Source organism: Canis lupus, chromosome 26 (genome assembly GCF_048164855.1).
Source record: "Canis lupus baileyi chromosome 26, mCanLup2.hap1, whole genome shotgun sequence".
In the NCBI taxonomy this organism is placed as follows: Eukaryota; Metazoa; Chordata; class Mammalia; order Carnivora; family Canidae; genus Canis; species Canis lupus.
In genome coordinates, this window is record NC_132863.1 from 26,248,605 (window position 1) to 26,275,971 (window position 27,367).

The 27,367-nt window shown below is 42.9% G+C and overlaps 1 protein-coding gene across 1 annotated transcript in view; it reads left to right on the forward strand.

Annotated features, from left to right (window-relative positions):
* Positions 1 to 23,105: 23,105 nt before the first annotated feature.
* Positions 23,106 to 27,367, forward strand: part of MMP24 (matrix metallopeptidase 24) — a 42,678-nt gene continuing 38,416 nt past the window's right edge. Inside the window, exon 1 of the mRNA XM_072800720.1 lies at positions 23,106 to 23,306. Within this exon, the coding sequence (XP_072656821.1) occupies positions 23,106 to 23,306 (201 nt within the window). The remainder of the gene's footprint in view (positions 23,307 to 27,367) is intronic.

A 27,367-nucleotide genomic window follows, 5' to 3' on the forward strand; every position in this document is an offset into this window, starting at 1 on the left:
ACTGTATTTCTATGCACTAGCAATGGACAATCCAATAATGAAATTTAAAAGAGAATTCTAGGGGCACCTGAGTGGCTCAGTTAATTAAACATCTGATTCTTCATCTTAGGATCATGAATTCAAGCCCCATGTTGGGTTCTACACTAGGTATGGAGCCTATTTTTTTTTCAAAGATTTTACTTATTTATTAGAGAGATTGAGAGTGAACACAGGCAGGGCGAGCATCAGGGACAGAGGGAAAAGCAGGGCCCTCGCTGAGTGGGGAGCCCAGTGCAGGGCTACATCCCAGGACTCCAAGATCATGACCTGAACCAAAGTCAGACACTTAACTGAGCCACCCTGACACCCCTGGGGCCTACTTTAAAAAATAAAAGAGAGGGGAGCCTGCTTCTCCCTCTGCCCCTCCTCTGTTTATGCTCACTCTCTCACTCTCTCCCTGTTTCTCTCAAATAAATAAAATATTTTTAAAAAAATGGATCAAAGAGGGTAGCCCCAGTGGCGCAGCGGTTTAGCGCCGCCTGCAGCTCAGGGCGTGATCCTGGAGACTCTGAATTGAGTCCCACATCAGGCTCTTGCATGGAGCCTGCTTCTCCCCCTGCCTGTGTCTTCTGCCTCTCATTCTCTTTCTGTGTCCCTATGAATAAATAAATAAAATACTTTTTAAAAAATGGATCAAAGAAAAAAATGGGATGCCTTGGGATGCCTAGGTGGCTCAGTGGTTTGAGCGTCTGCCTCTGGCTCAGGGTGTGATCCCAGAGTCCTGGGATCAAGTCCCACATCGGGCTCCCTGCATGGAGCCTGCTTCTCCCTCTGCCTATGTCTCTGCCTCTCTCTCTGTGTGTGTTTCTAATGAATAAATAAAATCTTTTAAAAAATGGATCAAAGACCTAAATATATGATCCAAAGCCATAACATTCTTGGGACACCCAGCTGGCTCAGTTGGTAGAGCATGCAACCCTTGTTCTTCGGTTAGTGACTTCAACCTCCACATTTGATGTAGAGATTGCTTAAAAATAAAATCTGTAAAAAATCCATAAGTGTAAATATTTGTCTTAGATTAAGCAATAGTTTCTTAGCTGTGTTACAAAAAGCACAAACAACAAAAGAAAGAAAAATAGATGAATTGGACTTCACCAAAATAAAATACTTTTGTGCTTCCCAGGGCACTATTAATAAAGTGAAAAGGCACTCCACAAGATAGAAGAAAATATTTGTAAATTACATATCTCATAAGGATCTAGTATCCAAAATATAGAAAGGACTCTTACAACACAGCAATGAAAAGACAAATAACCCAATTACAAATAGGCAAAGGATTTGAATTGACACTCCTCAAAGATATACTAGTGGGCAATAAGCACATGAAAAGATGCTCAACATTATTAATCATTAAGGAAATGCAAATCAAAATTGCAATGAGATACTAATTCACACCATCCAGAATGGCTATAATAAAAAAGACAGACAATAGTAACAAGTGTTGACAAGGATGTGGAAAAAGTAGAACCCTCATACAGTGCTGGTGGGAATGTACAAATGGTGTAGCCATTTTGGAATACATTTGACAGTTCCTAAAAATTCATCAGAGAGTTACCATAAGACTCAGCAGTTCCACTCTCATACTCAAGAGAATAGGACACAGATGTCTATAAATATACTTGTATTTGAATGTTCACAGCAGCATTATTCATAACAGAAAAATGTGAAAACAATCCAAGTGTCTATTAATTGATGGATGGATAAACAAAATGGTATGGTATGTGTGTACAACAGAATATTATGTTGCCTGAAAATGAATGAAGTACTAATATATGTTACAATATGAATGAACCTTGAAAACATTATAAACCAAAGAAGAAAGCAACCACAAAGAACCTTGTCTTGTATGTTCCACTTACATGAAATTTCCAGAAGAGGCAATCCATAGATCCAGAAAGTAGATTAGCAGTGCCTAATGCTGGGGGAATGGAGTGGTGAATGAGAGTCATGACTAAAGGATACACAGTTTCTTTTTTGGAGTTATGAGAATATCCTAAACTTACATTGTGGTGATGGATGCACAGTTCTGAATTTAGTTTAAAAAAACACACACTGAATTGAGGGGCACCTGGGTGGCTCAGTCAGTTGAGTGTCTGACTCTCGGTTTCAGCTCAGGTCATGATCTCAGGGTCATGGAATCGAGCCCCACATCTTGAGTTCCATGCTCAGTGGGGAGTCTGCTTGGGATTCTCTCTCCCTCTCCCTTTGCCCCTCCCCCCTGCTTGCTCTCTCTCACACAAATAAATAAATAAATCTTTTTAAAAACCCACTGAATTGTATACTTTGAATGAATTTTATGACATATGAATTACATTTCAATAAAAATATTACAAAGGGGTAACAAGAAAACAATCTTGAATATGAAGAAAGAAAACAATACCTGCTTAGATCAGCAGCCATCTAAAAATGCTAATAATTATTAGAAAGAGAGAGTGAGAGAGCCTCTGGAGTTAGATTAGTCCACAGTGTGATGGACCTTCCACTGTGTCCACAGGGAGGAATAGGAGGTAAATGATCAAATATTAGACCTGAACACCCTTGTCCTGATGGCAAAATTGAAGCTGGGAAGGACCAAGTAGCATACCCATGAACAAGAGCTGGAACTAGAGCCTGGGACTTCTAACATGTTCCTGAGCTATTCCTGTGACCCCATGCCCTGGGAGGGGGCAGGAGGCCCAAGTTGAAGGAGGAGTAACGGGATTCTCTGGAAAGCTCATATCCATATCCAAAAGCAGGAGAGGTAAAGTCAGGAGAACAGTAGGCTGAGTATGTCTTGACCCTTTAGGGCCAGAAGTATGATCCTCATGTCCAGGATATTCTACAACACGGAATAGAAATAGAATAGAAATAGAGAGTGAATAGAGTGAATAGAAAGCTCATGTGCGGGGATCCCTGGGTGGCGCAGCGGTTTGGCGCCTGCCTTTGGCCCAGGGCGCGATCCTGGGGACCTGGGATCGAGTCCCGCATCGGGGTCCCGGTGCATGGAGCATGCTTCTCCCTCTGCCTGTGTCTCTGCCTCTCTCTCTCTCTCTCTGTGTGTGACTATCATAAAAAAAAAAAGAAAGAAAGAAAGCTCATGTGCTCATGCTTATCCATGTGAATGTTTGTTCATAGCTGTGCGACCTTGGTTGATAAGTCAGTGCTCCTTTCTGAAAGGGAATGTGTAATTTCTAAGATACCTTCCTGCTCTGATAACCAGGATTCTAAGTCCCTAAGTCCAGACTGCTGGCACTTGGGCAACTAGAAGTGTCCTAAAAGTGCCCTTGTTCTCGGAATAACCTCAGAATATTTGGCTTAGGCCTGTCCCCTGACAGACTCCTGGAGGTCATGTTGGAGTTTACACAAGAATTAAACAAATCTGGAATAAATATAAACAAGTGGCTCTGCAGTGTATTCTAAAAATCTCCTTCTGTGTGGCTTGTATTTCTGTGTTCCTCTACCTTGTAATTCAGTTTAATGTTTATCTTTTGATTTTATGCCTCCTGTCAGGCAGCCTGAGGTTTAGAGTTTTGTACCCAATACAGCTAACTGTTGCTGGGGCTTAATTTGATGCAAAGCGTTCTAACTGCTCTCAGGGATGCAGAAAGGGGTAAAACATGATCCCTGCCCAGGAGCTTATGGTCTAGAGGAAGATATGTACAAGAAATGAAAAAGGTACAAAGTAATTATGAGCTATGTATTGAGGGAAAGGATCAGGGAAAGCTGCAGAGAGGTCATATATTTCATTTGGGCCTTGAAGAAAGAGAATTTTACTAGGTGGAAAGGAGAAAGATGGTTTCTCCCTCTTAGGCTAAGATCTTTGAGGGAAGAATAATATCTTATTTATTAACATGTTCCTGACACTGAGCATAATACCTAACTCAAGGAAAGAGCCCAGTACATCTTTGTTCAGTAAGTGAATAATGAGTGGGTTCTTGCACAAAGTCCAAGGGGTGAAAGTACACTGTATATTTGGGGAATGGTAAATGGTCTGATGGGGCTGCTCTGAAATAAGTTTATGGAAGAAAATGTGGGAGATGAGATGAAACACTTGGGTATCAGATTAAGAATGGTAGGCTGAGGGCAGCCCGGGTGGCTCAGCGGTTTAGCGCTGCCTTCAGCCCAGGGTGTGATCCTGGAGACCCAGGATCGAGTCCCACATTGGGCTCCCTGCATGGAGCCTGCTTCTCTCTCTCTCTCTCTCTCTCTCTCTCTGTCTCTTATTAATAAATAAATAAAATCTTAAAAAAATGGCAGGCTAAGAAGTTATACTTAATTATATAGGCTAACTATAGGTTATCCATTTCTTTGTCTAGGGAAATAATACCTTTGTTCAACTTCATATTCTTAATATCTAGAACAGCCACAGGGATTTAGAAGATAGACAACAAATGGCTAGATTAATGAATGAACTAAAGACTTTTGAGAAAGGAAGTTATTTCATCCTATCTCAGGTTCTTACTACTACTAATCCTTCACTTGCAATTTTAGAAAAAGTTTTTAGAAAAAGTTTTATATGCAGTTTTAGAAAAGTTTAGAAAAGTTATAGAAATATTTTTATTCTATTATCTCGTTAAAAATTTGGCTGATCCACCCAACAAGTTCATCGGGAAAGAAGGGCAGATGTTATTCTCATTTCCTGGCCAATCTTGTGAAACTGAATGAAGGAAATCTCATTCAAAATGATGGGAGGGGGTGGAGGGGGGTCACCTGGGTGATTCTGTGGGCTAACGGGGTCTTACTCTTGGTTCTGGCTCAGGCCCTGATCTCTGGGTTATGAGATCCATCCCCAGGTAGGGCTCTATGCTCAGTGCGCAGTCTGCTTAGGTTCTCTCCACACACACCCCCTCCGCCTCTCTCCCCTGCTCATTCACTCTCTCCCTCTAAAATTAAAAAAAAAAAAAAAAAAGGAGTCTTTAAAAATAAGTAAATAGGGATGCCTGAGTGGTTTAGCGGTTGAGCTACTGCCTTCGGTTCTGGGCGTGATCCCAGGGTCCCAGATGGAGTCCTGTATCGGCCTCCCGGCGGGGATCCTACTTCTCACTCGGCCTATGTCTGCTTCTCTGTGTTTCTCATGAATAAATAAATAAAATATTTTAAAAATAAAACAAACAAATAAATAAATTTATAGTAAATAATAAATAAATATTTATTTATTTTTAAAGATCCTATTTATTTATTCACGAGAGACAGAGAGAGAGGCAGAGACACAGGCAGAGGGAGAAGCAGGCTCCATGCAGGGAGCCCGACGCGAGACTCGATCCTGGGTCTCCAGGATCACACTCTGGGCGGAAGGCGGTGCTAAACCGCTGAGCCACCCGGGCTGCCCAAATTTATTTATTTTTAAAAATGGACCGGGAGGCCAGCAGGGGGAGCACTCACCCATTACCAACACTGTCCATTGCGGATCCTAACGTGAAGAAACAGATCTTGCATTCCCAGCAAGAGAAAGCCTGCTCTACTGCTCCAGGCAAGAGGCTGGAAGATTTTCTCCTGGCCCAAGAATAACCAGGCCAATAAGAAACTGCCACAACTCCCCCAATGAGAAGCCATCACCACCCTGAACTCTCACTTTGCTCAAATGGACTTTCCTTCAAAGTAATCCCTCCCAACTTCCTCCTCTTTTCTCTGTAAAGTACCATTCCTCTCCTTTGTTCTCCTGACTTGCCTATGGTTTCACCCTAGTTTACTGGTCCCAAATTGCAACAATCAAAAATCAGTGAATGTGGGATCCCTGGGTGGCTCAGCGGTTCAGCGCCTGCCTTTGGCCCAGGGTGTGATCCTGGAGTCCTAGGATCGAGTCCCGCGGCGCGATCCAGGCATGGAGCCTGCCTCTCCCTCTGCCTATGTCTCTGCCTCCTCTCTGTCTCTCATGAATAAGTAAATAAAATCTTTTAAAAAATAAATTAAAAAAATAAAAAAATAAACAATATAATTTATAACTGCACCAAAGTAATGAAATACGTAGGGATAAATATAACAAAATATATGATGGATCTTTATGCTGATAACTATAAAATACCAATGAAGGAAATCAAGGAAGACCTAAATAAATGGAGTAATAGAACATAATTAATTGTTCTATTACTCAATTTATTCTATTAATTGAACATGGTTCAGTTTTTGTTAGGATGTCAATTCTCTCCAAATTGGAATACAGATTCAAAACAGCCCCAGATGAAATCCCAGCAGAGTTTTTTTTAATAGATATCAATAAGTTTATTCTAAAATGTATACGGAAATGCAAAAGAACTAGAAAGCTAAAACAGTTTTGGAAAAGTAGAGAACTCACCCTATCTGATTTCAAGACTTACTACACTTATACACTAATAAAGAGAGTGTGGTATTGGCAAAAGGGTAGACACATGGATCAATAGAACAGAATAGAGTCCAGAAATAGATTGGCACAAATATGGCCAATTGATTATTTTACAAAAGTGCAATGGGGAATTATTGTCTTTTCAATAAATGATGCTGGAGTAACTGGACATTCTTATGCAAAAATGTAAACCTTGACATTTTCGTCCTCATATTTTCTATTTTAAAAATTCAGTTGGGAAAAAAATAAAAAATAATAAAAATTCAGTTGGTATACTACATGTTGGCAAATTGAATTTAAATAAAATATTTAAAAATAAATAAAAAATAAAAATTCAGTTGAAATGGATATAGACCTCAACGTGAACCTATGAAACTTTTAGAAGATAGCAAAAGAGAAAAATCCTTGTCACCTTAGGTTAGACAGAATTTTTAAATGCAACATTAAAGTGAAATTCATACAAGGAACACCTGATAAATTGGACCATAGGGATAGGGAACACATTAGTGTTGCAGGACTTCAGGGCAGGAGAAGGTCTTGACTCCCAAAGGGTACCACATGGACATCTTTAGGGAATGATGGACTATCTTGTATTTTGGTTGTGGTGGTTATATGACTGTATTTGTCAAAACTCACAGAATTCTACACCAAAAAGTAAGTTTTACTAATGTAAATTACAATTAATTTATATAAATATATATGTATATATATATATGAATTTTTAAAGTTTTTCTCCTCCTATTACTATCAAGTCACATCTAACAGGTTCTGTATCTGTAGAATTACTTTTCTTGAGCCCAAGATTAAGTCCTGCCATAATCCCTGTTAACTTTTCATTTCATCTGATTCCATAGAACTTGAAGTTTTATCATCAGCCACTTATGTTTCTGTCTCAGGAACATCCACCTCCTATTACTGGGAGTGGTAAAATAACATACTACCTGCCGTTAGCACTTTAGTAGGATCTACTCACTGTGTTACCTAGCTGTCATTGCAGATGGCAGTGAGCAGGCCTCTGAGGGGTCAGGACTCAGGACAGATGTGCTCTGATAGGAGGGAAGGGAAAGAAAGTCCTGCAGGCCAGCACAGCCACCGGGCACGAGAGGCTGAAGCGGGCAGCGGGAGGACAGCGATCCGGGAGCAGAGCTGAGAGCGCGCCAAGAACACACTGTGCTGACTTCACAGCTTTGCCTCTGGCTGGCTCTGGATGTAAGCCAGTGTCTTCTTGAGCTTTCATTTTCTCCCTTCTGAACCTGTCAAGTCTCTGCTCACATCTGTTCCACAGTGTAAATAAGATCCTCTTTCTTTGCCTCCATTTATTCAACAAATATTTATCATAACTGAGTCTAATAACATTCCCTTCTCTTAGAACAGCACTAAAGCCCTTTGATATCTACTTATCTCTTTTGGTCCAAGAAAAAGATAATTAACTCTGATTTCCGAGAAGGAAATAAAGTCTCAGAAAGGTTAAGTGATGTATCCAGTTACTTTTTTTCCTATGGAGGCCTGAACTTTCTCCATTACCTATACTCTGCTGCCCCCTACAGTGCACACAGCATTAGGTGCTAAACTGCCAGGACAATCACACAGTTGTGTCCCAATCTGAGAGTTTGTTTACATTTGTTAACTTAAAATGTTTATTGAGATCTTATCATGTGCCAGAAAAAGAAAAAAGACAGACATGATCCTTGTGCATATGGAGCTTATGATGTAGGGGGGGAGATATAATTACACAAATAATTATGTAATTACAATTTGGATAAGCACCATGAAATAGGAGGTGCTGTAGTGGAGTGTAGACTAGGGGTGTGTAGCCTCGTCTGGAGGATCAGGGAAATCTGGCATGAAGTGTAATCCATAGGAGTAGATTATTCATTGGCTTGGAGGTATCTGGGATGCCTCTCAGGCCTTTGGCACCAACTGGGCAGATGGGATTTTGCATGGGAAGACATGAGCTTGGGGGGGGATGCCTGGGTGGCTCAGTTGGTTAAGTATCTGCCCTCAGCTCAGGTCATGATCCCAGGGTCCTAGGATCCAGCCCTGCTTTGGGCTCCTTCCTCAGCGGGAGTCCTCTCCCTCTCCCTCTGCCCCTCCTCCCACTCATGCGCTTGCTCTCTCTCTCTCTCAAATAAATAAATAAATAAATAAATAAATAAATAAATAAATAAATACAATCTTAAAAAAGGGGGGGGAGGGAGAAGAACATGAGCTTGCCTTTGGCCTTTTTTAGTTTGGAAACCCTGTGAGACATTCAGGTATAGATGTGGAATAAGCAAATGGTATTTAAAACTGTGGTAATGGGGGATCCCTGGGTGGCTCCGCGGTTTACCACCTGCCTTCGGGATCGAGTCCCACGTCGGGGTCCCTGCATGGAGCCTGCTTCTCCCTCTGCCTGTGTTTCTGCCTCTCTCTCTCTGTATGTGTCTCTCATGAATAAATAAATAAATCTTAAAAAAAAAAAACTGTGGTAATGGGTGAAATCTCTTAGGAAGAAAAGAACAGGAGGTAAGAAGTCTTATCACTGCCATGAGGAACTCCTAGATTTAAAAGTTCAGTTGGAGGGGATGGAACGAGACCAGGAAGCTTGGGATGAGGAGCCAGAGAGGTAGGGAGGAAGATGAGGAGAGTGTGATAATCCCAAAGCCAAGAGGAGAGTGTGTTTCAAGAGGTAGACTACCAACTGTGTGGTGAAAGTTATGATCAAATCAATAGGAGTTATTTACCTGGCTGGCCTGGTGAAATCGAGGCCCAGTTTCAGAGGCCTGGAGTTTCAGGATCTCCTAGAAAACACTCCAGAGGCCACTGTAGTGTTGCCTTGGACAAGTAGTCCTCACACTCTTTTTTTTCACATACCACCCAAAATAATTTTGATAAATGATGTCACCCTATAATTACAAGATGTTTTCCTGAAACTGATATATTTTTAAAGATTTTACTTATTTATTTATTTATTTATTTATTTGAGAGAGATAGAGCGTACACACACAAACTGAGGGAGGGGCCGAGGACTCCTCGTCTGAGCTGAAGGCAGACGCTTAACTTACTAAGCCATTCAGGTACCCTGAAACTGATATTTTTAAAAGTCCCTTTGTTACCTCCAGGATTTTTTTTATTGCCTCAGGCAATGTACTGTATTAAGATTCAGGATGGGCCAGGAATATACCTTTCTTGTGAAAACTAGTAGAACTACAGTTAGGAAGGAAAAGCCTGTGGGGCACCTGGGTGGCTCAGTTAGTTAAGCATCTGGTTCGGCTCAGGTCAGATCCCAGGTCCTGGGATCGAGCTCCACAGTAGCCAGTGAGCTCCCCACTCAGCAGGGAGCCCACTTCTCCCTCTGCCCCTTCCCCTACTCATGGTCACACACAATCTTTCTCTCAAATAAATAAATAAATAAATAAATAAATAAATAAATAAAATCTTTAAAAAAAAAAGTGGGTGGGGGGAGGAGAAGCCAGCTTTGAGCCTCATTCCAAGGAACTTCCTCAGGTAGAGTACATATGGAAGTTGAAGATATGGAAATTAATTCCCTTGAAAGTACCAGTGCAGGGGCACCTGGGTGGCTCAGTGGTTGAGCATCTGCTTTGGTTCAGGTCTTGATCCCAGGGTCCTGGGGTAGAGTCCTGCATCAAGCTTCCCACAGGGAGCCTGCTTCTCCTGCTTATGCCTCTGCCTCTCTCTCTGTGACTCTCATAAATAAATAAATAAAATCTTAAAAAAAAAAAAGTACCAGTGCATAACTACCTCTTGGAAAATCTTCATATATCATAGGGATATTGCATCCCTCCATTTGAAAGCCAGATTTGCAAAGGATTAGGGACAATCTAAAACTATCAGTTTCTTGGAACCTGGAACTGACTAATGGAGCCAGCTGGCCCTGATGAAATCAGACCCCGATTTTATTTTATTTTATTTTATTTTATTTTATTTTATTTTATTTTATTTATTATTTTATTTTTTCTATTTATAGATCCCCATTTTAAATACCTGAACTTGTATAAGGAGATTCAGAGGTAGGTGTGGGCGCTTTGGGGGATCCTCCAAGGGCTTTCAGGCTCAGGCAACTGCCATCACTCCAGAGGACCATCTTTAAACTATATTATGACTCTTAGAAGCAAGAGCCAGCCATCAGGGCCTGCTGCCCTCAGGGAGATTAGAGTCCAGACAGATTTAGCAACATGCAGGTAAGGTGTAACTGGGAAGCGATGTGACTGATTTTTTAGTGCACCCACCCAAATTTATCCACTCCCATTCATTCATTCTCTCAAACCCCATGTGCTAATGGGTGAGGTGCTGGGGTTACCACAAAATCATAAGCCACAGGCCAAGCTCTGGAGAAGCTTGGGGAGAGACTTTTAAACAAATAGTGGTGATTCATTGTTAAGGAAGAGTGAATAAGGCTCTGTGCAAGAGCTGGGGGAGCAATGAAGAAAGAGAGTCTTGGGTAAGAGGGGTCAAGGAAACCTCAAAGCAGGTCACATTTGAATTATTTCTTGACAAGCAGACAGTGCATCAGTTAGAAAAAGAGAGGGTAGTGGAAAGCTGGTTTAGGCAGAAAGAGCAGCATGCATGTTTGTGGCCAGTGTTGAAGTGGTGCTTGACCTCGGCAGTCAGCCAGGGGCTCACTCTTAGAAGGGCCCCCATCCTTGTTCCAATGCTCTGCTGTCACTCTCCTGGAATTCTTAGCATTTTGGTTAATCAAGGGCCCTGCATTTTCGTTTTGCACTGGGCCTCGCCAATTATGTAGCAGGTCCTGCAAGGGGACAAGATGAAAGTGGTGAGACCTGTGGAGAAGCTATTCCTGTTATCCAAATAAGAGATAATGAGGGGCTAAATTAAGATCATCTTGTCACAACAGCAATAGGGATCCACATTGTTCTTTTCAACACCTACCTAGTATCCTCTGTTTAGATGCAGCAGGTTCTCCAATTGGAAAATATTTAGGGTGATTTTGATCTCTTGTGATTACAAAAACCGATGCAATGAATAATTTTGTACATTTGTCCTTGTATATGTATGAGGATTATCTATCTGGGATCAATTCTCAAAATTAGAATTGATGGGCCAAAAGGTATGCTCATTTTCAAGGTCGTCAGGCATTGCTAATTTGCACTCCAAAGAAAGCGTACCAATTTATATCCCTTCCAAAGGTACTTTTATTATACCCTCATTAACACTTTGTAACATTCAATTTTTTGATATTTGCAGTCTTGTTGGTGAGAAAGCTAGAGCTCATTGTTCTCATTTGCCTTTCTTTAATTACAAATGAGAAAAAAAAAAAAACAAATGAGGTTGGTCATTAAAAAAATAGAGTATAACTCCGTTTATATTTTGTTAACATCAAGCACATTTTTATCCTTTGCCATTTTTTAACTGGGTTATAGGCTCTTCTCTTACTGGTTTCTAAGAGCTGTCTTATGTTAAGAAAATTAATAGTAAATATATGACCTATTTTGTTGTTTGTTTATTTGAGATATATATATATATATGTTTATATATATGTTTATATATATATAAAATTTTTGCCATGCAGATCAGGTCCTGAAGTCTTGAAACTGCTCACCTAAGTGAATCGCTTTAATTTCTACCTTCATATTATAATATATGCCCTCTTTTCAGAGAATGGCCTTTAGAGACTATTACACTTACTTTTTTGTTTTTTTTTAAGATTTTATTTATTTCTTCATGAGAGTCACAGAGAGAGAGGCAGAGACATAGGCAGAGGGAGAAGCAGCCTCCCTTTGGGGAGCCCGATACAGGACTCGATCCCAGGACCTCGGGATCGCAATCTGAGCCAAAGGCAGACACTTAATCACTGAGCTACCGAGGTGCCCCTATTATACTTACTTTTTTAAAAGTTCAACTCATATTTGTTGATTTTTCAATAAGTAAAACATCCACATGGTTAAAAAGTCAAAGGACACAAGAATGTAGACAGCGACAAATTTCCCTATTATCTTGCCCTCCAGACACATAGTTCCCCTCCAGGAAGGCAATTACCGTGATCAGTGCCCTTGGGTATCCTTCCATATTTTACATGTAAACAGGCAAGAGCGCACATACACACATTTGTTCCCCATTATCACACAAATAATGGCATGCTCTACACTGGATTCTGCACCTGGCTTTTTTTTTTTTTTTTTTTTTCTCATTTAATATTACATTTTGGAAATAATTTCCCATCAGTTCATAAAGTAATTCATTTTTTAAAAAATGGCCTCACAGCGTTTCACTGAATGTATATCATTCTGAATACATTTGTAAGGGGAAAATACCCCTAAGTCATTGGACTTGAGACTGGATTTTGAGACAGAGGTGGGAAATTGAACTGGGCCTTCCTTGCATCCTGAACAATCAGACTCTTTCCTTCCTCTGTGCCTTTACCTTCCCATCTCTGACAGCTGAAACTTTACACGGTCTTCCATTGTTTATGCGTGGTAATGTGCGGTGTATATTGCAGACAAAAAAATTAGTTTAGGGGTGCCTGGGTGGCTCAGGTGGTTAAGGGTCTGACTTTCGGTTTTGACTCAGGTAGTGATCTCAGGGTTGTGAGATCAAGACCGGAGTCAGGCTCCATGCTGGGCATGGAGTCTGCTGATTTTCTCTGTCCCTCTGCCCCTCCCCCAACTCCTGTTCGCAAGCTCCCTCTCTCTCTCTAATAAATAAATATTAAAAAGAAAACCAATTAGTTTTAAAACATTATCTGCTTGTATAAGCTCATCTCAAGTGCTACTTCCTTTGTGAAGCCTTCCTTGAGTTCTGTGATTTTCCCCAGCCAGAGCAACCTCGCCCTCTTCTGAAATCCTGTATGACATTTGTAATGTGTTGTGGTTATTTGTCACATCTTATATGTGCTCAAGTCTTAGCTCTTTTACCTGAACACTGTCTTACTCACCCCAGTACCTTCCAGAATGGCTGCTTAGTAATGTTTATAGAATCTTTGACATAATTAATGAATAAGCAAATGTACAAGGAGTTACAGACATAAACTCTTGTGTCAGACGTTTGGGATTTTTCCTTAGTTTTCCTGTTTTCTGGGTGTGTCATTGGGTTAACCAGTTTTCTTTTTACCTCTTCCTTAGAATCCACGTCATAGGACAGTTGTGAGGATTAAGTGATGTAACCTAGATAAATTGTGTTGTGAGTAATGGGCCCTCATTACATATTAGCTGCCATAGTGGGAATTCAGAGGAAGGAGAGAAGCCAAGGAGACTGCTTGAGCTGGATAGTGCTCTCCACCCTCATGTCTGTATTTCCTTTCAGATCCCAAATGAGAAGTTCACTTTTTTTTTATTCCTGTATTTTCTTTTTGTCTTTATCTCTTGGGGAAATTTGTCTGGCTTCACGTGTAGGGCACTCCAACACCAAGGGTTGACCAGTGCTGCAGACTCTTGCTCAACTGTTTCCTGCCTTATGAGAAGCAGCGATCTCTACCCTATGGTTGGCCTAGCAGTTTAGTTTCTTCATACCCAGTGTTAAAGAAAAAAAATTCAATGACACAGGGAAAACTTTATTTGTGGGAGAGGGAGTATCATCATAGGTATAGGGTCCACTGCAATAGAATTTTGCAGTGGGGGAGAGAAATTAGGCTCAAATATGAATATAGCATGAGCAAAGGGGGGATTTATAGTCAAGGAGCAGGGTGGGGATCAGGTGATGGAAAATTACTAAGAAGAAACATCAGGGATAAGGAGGATTCTGCTAAGCAGACCTAACAGGATTCTTGCTAAAGACAGGCCAGGGTGATCAGACATCATCTGGGAGATGGTAGAGGATGAGGGACCTGATCAGATATCAAGGTGACCAGAATATTGAAGGGGGAGGGGTTCTGGATAAATTGAGTTAGCAAAGTTCTTACTAAGACTATATTTTTACAAGTGCACAGATGGGCCTAGGAGGTTTAGAAGCCTGATGAAAGTTTGGTCAAGCAAAGAATCTTTGTCATTGAGTAGAAGGCATTCTGATATCACTAATGTGATCTAGAAACAAAATTCCACTGGACCATAAAGAACACGGTGTCTTGGACTTCAGGAACATTAGTTCAATCCTCAACTTTTCTTGCCTTGTTGCAACAGCTTTATAATTCACCTCCCTCATACATGAGGACTGTTGTGAGGAAAATATCCCCCACATGCTGGATAAAAAGTAAGTAACCAACAAATGCAAGTTCCCCTCTAATCCCTACGCCACACTGGTATCAAATTTATACTCCTAAAGGCCCTCTTCCACCCCTCTTACTGTGGATGAATTCTCCTAACTTATAGTCAACCTCTCCACTTGTACACTTGCATACTCATGGACTTCGCTTCTGCAATTCTCCAGTCTCTCCTGCAGCAGCGATTCCCCCTCTCTCCTGGATCTTTCTCAGCCAGTTTCTCAGCCATCACAAAAACAAACAAAAACAACCCTCTTCTGACTCTACTCCTCCTCCAGCTGCCACATGTTCTCCTTCCCTTTGTAGCAAAATTCCTTGCGAAGGATGTTTGTACTCAACTTTTTCAATTCCTTTACTGTGAATTTACCCCTTGAATTTACTCCAGATTTTTGACCCCTACAAGTCACCGAAATTGCTCATCTCAAAATTGCCAATAGCTCACCATTGGTCAATCCAATTACCATTTCTTAATCTTCATGTTTCAATCTGTAAGCAGCATTTAGTACAGTTGATTACTCTCTTCTCCTTAAAACACTTTCTTGGGATCCCTGGGTGGCACAGTGGTTTGGCACCTGCATTTGGCCCAGGGCGTGATCCGGGAGACCCAGGATCTAATCCCACGTCGGGCTCTTGGTGCATGGAGCCTGCTTCTTCCTCTGCCTGTGTCTCTGACTCTGTGTGTGTGTGTGTGTGACTATCATAAATAAATAAAAATTTAAAAAAAAAACACTTTCTTCACTTGGTCTCCAAGATTTTTCACAATTCTGGTTTTCTTTTTTTGCCTGTTCCTTCTCAGTGTCTTTTTGATTCCTCTTCATTTTCCCAACCTCGACATATTAGAATTGCCCCCAGGATGTAGTCACCAGAACACTCATTTCCTGGGTAATTGCTTCTGATCCCTCAGCTTTTAAATACTATCTTTAGTGAAATTTCTGTTCATGTCTTTTGCCCATTTCATGGTTGGATTGTTTCTTTGCTGTTGAGTTTAATAAGTTCTTTATAGATCATGGATACTAGCCCTTTACCTGACATGTCATTTGCAAATATCTTCTCCCATTCTGTAGGTTGTCTTTTGGTTTTGTTGACTGATTCTTTTGCTGTGCAGAAGCTTTTATCTTGATTAAGTCCCAATAATTCATTTTTGCTTTTGTTTCCCTTGCCTTCATAGATGTATCTTGCAAGAAGTTGCTGTGGCCAAGTTCAAAAAGGATGTTGCCTGTGTTCTCCTCTAGGATTTTGATGGATTCTTGTCTCACATTTAGATCTTTCATCCATTTTGAGTTTATCTTTGTGTATGGTACAAGAGAGTGGTCTAGGTTCATTCTTCTGCATGTGGATGTCCAATTTTCCCAGCACCATTTATTGAAGAGACTGTCTTTTTCCAGTGGATAGTCTTTCCTGCTTTGTCAAATATTAGTTGAACCTGAGTTGAGGGCCCATTTCTGGGTTTCTATTCTGTTCCATTGATCTATGTGTCTGTTTTTGTGCCAGTACCATACTGTCTTGATGATCACAGCTTTGTAGTACAACTTGAAATCCAGCATTGTGATGCCCCCAGCTCTGGTTTGCTTTTTCAATATTCCCCTGGCTATTCAGGATCTTTTCTGATTCCACACAAATCTTAAGATTATTTTTTCCAACTGTCTGAAGAAAGTCCATGGTAAAAAAAAAAAAAAAGAAAGAAAGTCCATGGTATTTTGATAGGGATTGCATTAAAGTGTAAATTGCCCTGGGTAGCATTGACATTTTCACAATATTAATTCTTCCAATCCATGAGTATGGAATATTTTTCCATCATAGACATGGCCAACAAGCACATGAGAAAATGCTTTGCATCACTTGCCATCAGGGAAATACAAATCAAAACCACAATGAGATGCCACCTCACACCAGTGAGAATGGGGAACATTAACAAGGCAGGAAACCACAAATGTTGGAGAGGATGCGGAGAAAAGGGAACCCTCTTACACTGTTGGTGGGAATGTGAAATGGTGCAGCCACTCTGGAAAACTGTGTGGAGCTTCCTCAAAGAGTTAAAAATAAGTCTGCCCTATGACCCAGCAATTGCACTGCCGGGGATTTACCCCAAAGATACAGATGCAGTGAAATGGCATGACACCTGCACCCCAATGTTCATAGCAGTAATGTCCATAAAAGCCAAACTGTGGAAGGAGCCGAGGTGTCCAACAAAAGATGAATGGATAAAGAAGATGTGGTCCATATATACAATGGAATATTACTCAGTCATTAGAAATGACAAATACCCACCATTTGCTTCAACGTGGATAAAACTAGAGGGTATTTTTTAAAAATATTTATTTATTTATGATAGACATAGAGAGAGAGGCAGGCAGAGACACAGGAGGAGGGAGAAGCAGGCTCCACGCAAGGAGCGCGACGCGGGACTCGATCCCGGGACTCCAGGATCGCCCCTGGGCCAAAGGCAGGCGCTAAACCACTGAGCCACCCAGGAATCCCCAAAACTAGAGGTATTATGCTGAGTGACGTAAGTCAATCGGAGAAGGACAAACATTACATGGCCTCCTTCATTTGGGGAATATAAAAAATAGTGAAAGGGAATAAAGGGGAAAGGAGAGAAAATGAGTGAAAATATCAGTGAGGGTGACAGACCATGAGAGACACCTAACTCTGGGAAACGAACAAGGGGTAGTGGAAGGGGAGGTGGGCAGGGGGATGGGGTGACTGGGTGATGGGCACTGAGGGGGGCACTTGATGGGATGAGCACTGGGGTTATGCTATATGTTGGCATATTGAACTCCAATAAAAAATATACAAAAAAATACTATCTTTATTCTGAGAACCCTCAAGTCCATATTCCAGTCTAGACCTCTTTCCTGAAGTCAGACCCACATATGACCCCCTACTTGCCACATCCGCTTGAGTGTATAATAGAAATGTCCCATTTCATGTGTCCAAAACCAAGCTCTTGATAGTTCTCTTCAAACCTGTCCCTCCTGCAGTCTTCTTTGTGTCAGATAATAGCAACTCCTCTCTTCCAGTTACTCAAATGTTTGGTGTCATTTTTCCTCATACCTCATATCCATCCGTTGCCACATTCTGTCAACTCAACTTTCAAAATCTATCGAGAATCCAGCTACATTTCCCATCCCCACTTGGACCCTGGTCCAAGCCACCATCATCCCGCATCAAGACTATTGCAATGACTGCCAGTTAGCTCTTCTACTTGTGGCCTTTCAACCCGCTCTCAGTGCAGCAACCAAAGTGATTCTCTTAAAGGTAAGTCAGAAGATGTCTCTTCTGTTCTCAAAACCTTCCATTGTTTTTTTTTTTAATTTCAAGTAATGTACCCTCCTTTTCATAACCTTCATCTCCTAGTACTCTCGTCCTTCTTCCACTCCAACCACACTGGTCTCCATGTTGTTCCTCAAACTTGCTAGGCATGCTCTTGCTTCAGAACTTTTCCCCTTGCTGTTCTCTCTGCCTGAGTTCATTTCTCCCACTTACCTGCATAGTCCACTCTCTTATTCCTCGGGCCTTTATTGAAAACCCTCTTACTTACTGAGACTTTCCCTGGCCACTCTATCCAAAAATCACACACACACACACACACACACACACACACCTGTCAGCTTTCATATCTTAGTTCCCTGCTTTTCTCAACAGTTACTAATATCTAATATACTATATATTAATTATTAGTATCTAATATATAGTATCTAATATACTATATATTAATTATTAGTATCTAATATATAGTATCTAATATACTATATATTAATTATTTTGTTTGTTGTCTGTCACACTAGTATAATGTAGTTCTGTGAAAGCAGAGAGCTTGATTTGATTTATTTACTGCTCTATCCTGGCACCTCAAATCATTCCAGGCACATCAGGGTGTTTAATAAATATCTGTTGGACAATTTGGTGAAATGTTATCATATCACTCCTTTATTCAAAACCCTTTGGTGAGGTCCAGAACAGAGCTTTCAAACCTTTTAGTCTCAGGATTACCTTTACACTCTTAAAAATTATTGAGGACTCCAAAGAGCTTGTGTTTATGTGAATTAAATCTATTGATCATTACCACACTAGGAATCAAAGCTGAGAAATGTTTAAATATACATATTAATTCATTTAAAATAACAATAACAGGGGTAGCCCCGGTTTAGCGCCACCTGCAGCCCAGGGCGTGATCCTGGAGACCCTGGATCGAGTCCCATGTCGGCTCTTTGCGTGGAGCCTGCTTCTCCCTCTGCCTGTGTCTCTGCCTCTCTCTCTCTGTCTCTATGAGTAAATAAATAAAATCTTAAAAATAAAATAACAATAACAGTAACAAACGGTTGACATAAATAACACTTTTATGAAAAATAGCTGATTTCCAAAACAAAAAAAAATTAGTGAGAAGAGTGGTAGTTCTTTTTTTTAAAAAAGGTTTATTTATTCATGAGAGACACACACAGAGAGAGAGAGAGAGAGAGAGAGAGAGAGAGAGGCAGAGACACAGGCAGAGGGAGAAGCAGGCTCCATGCAGGGAGCCAGATGTGGGACTACATCCCAGATCCTGGGATCACGCCCTAAGCTAAAGGCAGACACTCAAACCATTGAGCCACCCAGGTGTCCCAAGAGTGGTAGTTCTTTATATTTTTGAAAAGCTGTTTACCATCTGACTTACTAGAAAGTAGTTTTAGTCTCATGTCTACCTCTGCAATTTGTTCTGTAGCCTCAGGAAAACCACACAGTCCACTCATGAGGGAATGAGAGTTAAAAAGACAAACAATGCTTAGTATTGTTAGGAAAATAGTTTTGATCTCACAGACCCCCTGAAAAGTTTTCAACCACACTCTGAGAATTGCTAGCCTAGAACATAAAGCCCAAACTCCTTACCATGGCTTATAGATGTAGATATAGATATATAGATATAGATCTCTGTGCCTTTGGGTATACAGTTCCTTTTGCACTCTATAATAGCAAATTTCTGGTCATCCAAGGCCCATCTCACCTCCTGCCATCTCTAGACAACTAGCTGTTCCCTCCTCTTTATTTTCATCATACTTTTCTTTTCTCTTATACACATATCATGCTATCTTCTTGCTATCTATATAAGTGTCTATCTCCCCAGTTGACTATCTTTCTAAAAAAGGCAACTGTAACCTAATCTTTATATCCCCAGCTCAGCTAGCACCCAAAAGATACTTAATAAATATGTGTTGAATAAAGAAATAAGATGGGAGGTGAAGAGAGAAGGAACCTAGTTTCCCTATGGCAAGCTCTGGTACTGGTATAATGCATCCTGACAAAATGATCAAGATCTAAGTTTCTCCTAACATCTGCTCAGTTAACTATATAGTTTACAAAGTGAATCCCAACCATTTGTGGAGTCCTCCTAATAAAGCGGAGAGGGAAGGGTCACTAGTTTTACTTTACAAATGAGGAAACTGAGGCTTAAAGAGATTAAATGACTTGCCCAAAGGTGCACTACAAACTGCTGACAGCCAATACTGAATCCTGGTATTTGACTCTAAGTCCTGTGCCTTTTCCATGAGAAAAGGAAAAAGAGCAGTCAGTGCCCAAGTAGTCCATCTTACAGTGTTACTCTGAAGCCTCTAAACCTCCTCTTGGTCTGGTTTCACAATGGTCTCTAGACCTTTTCTACTAAAGACCTATCTTAAGCTATCTTAGGATTACATTCTTTTTTTTTTTTTTTTTTTTTATGAATGATAGTCACACACACAGAGAGAGAGAGAGACAGAGACACAGGCAGAGGGAGAAGCAGGCTCCATGCACCGGGAGCCCGACGTGGGATTCGATCCCGGGTCTCCAGGATCGCGCCCTGGGCCAAAGGCAGGCGCCAAACCGCTGCGCCACCCAGGGATCCCAGGATTACATTCTATAAGCATCCATTTGCTTATACCAATCTCTTCCTTCTTTATCATTAATTACCTACTGCCACCCATGTCTACCATCCTTGATATCCAGTATGAATGTAGTATTTCCTCCTGAAATGTACCCTCTCCCAAAGATTCCAACGTTGAGTAATTTGTTGCTCTTTCTTTAATGTTTCCATAACACTTCCTTCCCATCTCTGTCATAATTTAGCATGAAATCACATGCCTAGTTATGTCCCTATCTCCCTGCTAGACTGCGAGCAGGAAAGTCAATGGTGTGTATGCAGTCTTCAATCTCTGTGATTTCCCTGATACTGCCAAGCCCTCTTCATCTCCTTGAAAGGCTCCTCCCTGTTCCCTTATACTCCACAACCCCAGTTGCTCAGTCTTGAGCACTCTTTAGACTGAATATATATGTCTCAACACAGGGTCTGCAGCCTTTTGCTTTTTTTTCTCCAATCTTTCAGTTTCAACTATCATATTGACTTTGAGGTTTCTAAAATATCCATTCTCCACTCTCATCTGAACTCATTCCTATACCCATCTCAGGGATCTTATGGTTGCCTCAGTCTCAGCAAGCCTAAAACTCTTTGCCATCTTTCTCCTTATGATACCTCCATTTCTGTGAAGACACTACCATCTTCCTGGACTTGTCATCACTCCAAACTCCTTTCCTCCTTTTTGGTCCAGTATCTCTTAAATCTCTTCCCCCATTCTATCCTAGAAAAAATGTGTTCTGAGGTCAGATTGCTTTCCGCTCTCCCACTTATGAATTATGCAAATTTGGCACTTATTCAGAGCCTCTACCTCCTTATTCTAGATTGGAGGTAATAATAGTATTGTTTCATAGGGTTTGTTTATGAGGATTAAGTGAGCTATAACACAGTAAAGGGCTTAGCCCAATGTTTGGTATATACTAGGCATTTAATAAATGTTAATTATTACTGTCATCATTATTTCTTTATATCTAAACTATTGTAGTCATCCCCAACTCATTTCTCTGCTTCCTCTGGTCATTATTCTGTACACTGAAAAGGGCACTAATATTTAGGGACATTTATTAAATACCAAGCACATCATCTTTAGAGCAACCTTATGGAGTAATATCAGCATCACTTTGTAAAAATGGAACAGAGCCAATATTTGAACATAGGTCTGATTCTAAAGCTTCTTCCCTTTCCACGTCTCCAAATGACCAGGTAACCACAAAGCACCATTTTCCACACACCATCTTTCTTTTTCTTTCTTTCTTTCTTTTAAAGATGTTAATTAATTTTTTTATTTTAAAGATGTTAATTTATTTATGCATGAAAAACACACAGAGAGAGGCAGAGACACAGGCAGAGGGAGAAGCACGCTCCATGCAGGGATCCTGATGTACGTACGGCTCAATCCGGAGACTCCAGGATCACACCCTGGGTGGAAGGCAGGTGCTAAACCACTGAGCCACAGAGGGATCCCCACCATCCTGTTTTAAAAAGCCTTCAACCACCGCCAGCCCCATTTTTCTTCCCAAATTCATTATCCTAGAATTCATAGTCTTCTACTTCCTTGACTTCCCTAGCACTTTCCTATAGGATCCCTGTGCTCCAGGGAAATTATCTACTGCCCCAGACACATCCCGAACAGGGTCATCCTCCTACCTGACAGGCCCTCACCATTCCCTTTTACTTATTTAAATCCAGCCTTTCCTCAAGGCCTGGCTAGAGTCCCTCCACCCCATTGGTAACACCTGTCCTGACTTCCCTGTCCCCCATCACATGTCTCCTGACCCCTGGAGCACCTGCTTGTATCCTTTTAGACACTTGGTGTTTGCTGCCCTTGTGTTTCTTTGCACTTATGTTTTCTCACCAAGCTATAAACCTCTACAGTTCAGGAAATCAGCCTTTTTTTTTTTTTTTAAGTCCCAAGTAGCCCAGAGCCCTACGTATATATAGAAAGTGTTCAATACATATGGGTTGTTTTGGATGAAAGATGATCTTCCCAACTAGTTGATCTCTCTCCAACTGAGGGGGGCGGTGAGAGATTGAGCTTCACCTTAATTTCACCTAATGTCTCCCCGGGCTGCTCCCCCCAAACACCCCTCAAATCTATTCCTCAATCCCCGCCCCCACCCCTGCCCTCCTTTCAAGACCACCCTCCCAGACTCTCTCCTCCGGGGCCACCGCCCTCCCCCGCCTCGGTTACCCAGGGCGTCTCCTCAGTCCCCTCCCCCAGGGCTGTCTCCCAGACCCCCTCCTCCAGGGCCCCCCTCCTCCAGGGCTAGTCTTTTGGCCTGGGACCCCCAACCCAGTATATCTCCCTCGGAGCCATCGCGTAGTTCTCGCTCCGGGACTGCTTTTTAGCCCCTTCCCCCTCCCTCAGGGCTGCCTTTAGACCCCTGCTCCGTCCCCACCCCTTCGGACCCTCCCTCCCGAGCTGTGCTTCTGGCCGCTGAGACCCCTCCCCCGCGCCGCTCCCCGGCCGGTGCCCCAGGGCTGGCCTGGAGCCGCCGCCCCCGCGGTCCGGCCCGGGCGCTGCCCCGGTGCCCCTGGCCGCCCCCCGCCGGGGCGGGGCGCGCGGAGGCGGGGGCGCGCTGGCGGCCGAGGCGGCGGCGGCGGCGAAGACAGGCGGGCCGGGCGCGTGTCCGCGGCGCCGTGACTCGGCGGCTCCGCAGCGGCTGCAGCGGGAGGACCCGGCCGGAGCCGGAGCCGCCGCCGCCGCCGCCGCCGCCGCCATCGCAGCCGGGCGGCCGGGCCCCGCCGCGGGGATGCCGAGGAGCCGGGGCGGCCGCGCCGCGCCGGGGCCGCCGCCGCCGGGCCGTGCCCCGCGCTGGAGCCGCTGGCGGGTCCCCGGGCGGCTGCTGCTGCTGCTGCCCGCGCTCTGCTGCCTCCCGGGCGCCGCGCGGGCGGCGGCGGCGGCGGCGGCGGCGGCGCGGGCGGCCGAGGCGGAGGCGCCCTTCGCCGGGCAGGTGGGGCTGGCGCGCCGGGCCGGGGCGCGGGCGCGGGGCCTCCGGGCAGGGCGGGGGGCGGCGCCGGGGCCGGGCCTGGGCCGGGCCGGGCCGCGCCTGCAGCCGGGGGCGCGGGGGTGGCGCGCGGGGTCGGCGCCGGGGGCCGGGCCGGGGGTTGCCCGCCGCAGGGGCCGGGAAGGGCCGCGGGGCCGGGAGCTGCTTCAGCACCACGGACAGGGGCGGCGGGCGGGGGCGGAGCAGGAGGGTCGGGATTGCTGTGTGGCGGTGGGGTGTGTGGCCTGCATGACTATGTGTGAGGGAAACCGTACGACGCCTCGGAGTAAATAGTAAGCGCAGCCAGTATGTTGTGGGCTGGGAGAAGAAACCAAGGATGTTCAAGCTGGAGAAGAGAGGATGGGGGGTGGGGGACGGGAGGGCGGGGGAAGGACTCGATCGCTGCGATCACTGTCTTCGTATCTGAAGGGCTGTCACGTGGAGGGAGGATAGACTCGCTCCGAGTGGCCCCACAGGGCAGAATTAGGGTCAACAGGGGTGGGGGTAGGGGTTGCAAGAAGACAAATGTCAGCTGAATATTAGAAGTTTGTAACAATCAGAGCTGCTCAACCAGCTTAGGAGGCGGTGAGCTGCTCATCACTGACATGTGCAAGCAAAACCTCCGGGAGGGGCTTGGATGGATACATGCATAAAACCTGCACGGTTACACGCATAATAACAACAACAATGCCAGCTAGCATTTACAGAGCACTCACTATGAGCCAGGTCTGGTGCTATGATTTATGTTAATAATTTCATTTCATCCTCATGACTACTCTATGATCCCCCTTTACAGGTGAGGGTACGCACTCAGAGAACTTCAGTAACTTGCCCAAGGTCACACAGCTATGGAGCCATGGAGTTGGAATTCTGGCCTAGACAGGCTTACTCTAGTCACCACATATTTAACCATGACGCTATTCTATATCACAGAGGAGGGGCTTGGGGGGCAGTAGGACTAGATCATTTTTCTGGTCTCTTCCAACCTGGAGGTCTGCCATTCTAATACATGATAAGTAGTAAGTTAGGACAGAGTTCTTTGCTGAGGAAAATTAGTGATTGCCTCAGTTATCCTGAGAGATGGAGTGCATTTGTTGAAGCAGGCAGTCTGTTCAGAAGAATATGCCAGAACAGGGATTCTTAATTGGGCATGGGACTCAGGGGGCTGGAAATTTTGTGCAAGATTGTGTTTATGCATGCATATGTATATTTCTAGGAAAGAATACCTATATTTCTTCAGATTGTCAAACGGGTACATGATCCCAAAAAATTAGGGGGTGTAAAAAAGTCTCTTTTGCCCCAGTTGGTAGTTGTCTTTCAAAGATCTTATTGCTGGTTGACTTTTAGTGGAAACTTTCTCTCGCCTGTTTGTGTTTTCAGCTTTATTATATCTCAAAGTAATGTGTTTCATAAGTTTATACCCTATAAAATGCCAGATTCCCTTAGTCTTCCTGAGTGCAACGGGTGAGGTAGGAAGACCCTGGCCTGGACTTTAGGAGGCCTGGGCTTTAATCTGACCTTGCCCTCTGGTGGCTTCTTGACCTGCGGCCATTTCCTTGCCCTCTCTAGGCTTGAATTCTATCATCTCTGATGTAGAGATAGGGCTAGTTGATCTTAACTCTGAAACCCTTTTATTCCTGTGATATTTCAAGCATTAAGAGGAGGCTATTTGCTTAAGTATGTCAGGATGTGGAGGAAAGGTTATGTATACCCACACCTTATCCTTATCAGCTTTACAGGCTTTGATTATTCCACCTCTCTTAGCCTTTGTCTTTTCATGCTTGAGCTTACCCCCTATGACCAGCCACCCATAGAAAAGCCACATTCATCCTCTGGGTCATTGTAGTTGCCTTTTTTTAGATATCCTTGGGCCCTCGTTTTCAATAGATGTAAACCTGACCACTGTCCCAGATGTGGGACTCTGTAGTCTTGCACAAAGGAAGGATGATTTCTTCTTTGGTTTTGAGGTCCATTCCCGCTTCTGTCTATATCTTTGTCAGCCTTCCTGACCCGGACACGTTAGGACACTGCCTTTAGGAAACAATCTGCAGTAGCTCTCCGATCCCTTTCCTGTGTCAAAACTGATAGCCTGGAACCCAACACCCTGTACGTGGATTATTTTTATCAGAGTGCATTACCTTACGTTTCCTCACATTGATGTTTATCTACCATTTTGCATCCCACTCAGTATCTTCCTTCGATTCTCTCTCCTTTGGCAGAGCATTTCTCTACCTGAAAAGGTTTAAGATGATCTGCAGTTTTGAAATTTTCACTTTGCTCTACTTCTGGATCACTTATAAAAAATTTAAATCAGACAAGTCCCAGCATGGTCTCCTGGGGCCCCCTGAACTCTTAATTTCCTTTCATTCAGAGAAGTGACCTTTTATTTCTATTGTTTCCTATCTCCAAGTGACCTGATTTAAAAAAAAAAAAAAACACCCTTAATTCCATGATGACTCCATTTTCAATGTCTAATATATTGTCCAAAAATTTCTAAAAGATAGAAGAATATATCCACTGCTTCTCTCAACAATTTGCACCTAATTATCCCTTCATTGAATACTAATGGCTCACATGATTGAAACCTTACAGAAATATGGTTGCTTTTCAGCCAGCAGATAATGTTTAACTCCTCTTGCTGTTTTTTTTTAAGTCCTCTGGAGTCTGAACCCAAACAACCTCCTCTCTAGAAGGCTGCCTTTCCCACTGCTCATAGGTACACATTCTTACTCCAGACAAGTTTGTCTCTCCTTTATCCTAAGACAAATTACCCATGGTTCTCTGCACATCCACATGCCATTTGTACCTGTACCTCCACACATCCATCTGTGACCTTTCCTTACAGTTTCATCCCAATCCCACTTCTTTAGGAAACTCCCTGACTTCTCTAGTTATTTATTCCTCTCTCTTTAGGGCAACACTTTGAAGCAGACCCAGCCAGTTTGCCATTTAATTTTTTTTTTTTAATACGTAAACATTATTTGGGAGGAAAAGTTGCAGTTCTTAGGCAGGGCCTAAAAACATCTTATGTTTTTACATATAACACAATCCCCAATGCTCATCGTCAATTATTCAATGAGCATCTGGTGATTCTACTCTTTATCCCTTGTGCCAAAAAGTTACATGAATCTGAAATAGATGCTTATGGACAGGTGGGTCTTAAGGTCCCTTCTAAAAAGCTTCTTAGGGATAGGACTCATTGCCCACCTGTCCTTCCTTCATTGGAAATAGAGGTGGCAAAAAAAAAAAGGGAAATAGAGGTGGCAGTGATCCCACAATTTCACCCTTGAAAACCTGCTCAGTAGGTTGTCATCTAGTGGTAGTGACATACTAAAAGGAGGAACCAAGGGGTGGCCATGATCTTAGAGGTCACCAAATAAGCACATACTAGTACTTAATAGACATTTCTTGAATTACCATGAGTTACCCAAGGACTCTAAATCTAAGAGTAGATGATTCAGAACTTGAAACTTTTCTCTGGTCTCCTGACTTCTTAGTTGAAAGCATTTTCACTATCTTTGGCTTTTGATTTTACATCTCTGATCTAACATTACCAAAAGACAAAATGAAAAAAAAAAATCCCCACCTCATTCAGTCTGTTTTCTCCTTTGCATTCTGAGTCTTTCTTTTGTATTTTGCACATTAGGGGACCCCACTGATTCTCTAATTGGCTTTCTGTGTTTGGTTTATTTAAAGCATCCCTTTCTCTTATTATTAGCTGAGTAGAATATCTCACAAATAGCGTTTTGGTCCTCCTTTTTTCCAATGCGATTCTGAGGAAGGTCAGTACAGAGAGAAAGAGACAAGCTGATCAGCATGGGTCACACAAGTATTGTAGTGTGACGCCTGGATGGAAGGCATCATGGACTCCTACCCTCTAGACCAGTTTTGAGGGATCTGCTGTAGATGGAGAGCATTCTTTGGTTTGTACCTATAGTCAAGACAAGTTAGAGCCCCGATGTGTCTAGCAGTGGAGCAGGTCCATTAAGAAACACTAACAGATTCCTACACCAAACATTTCTTTCAAT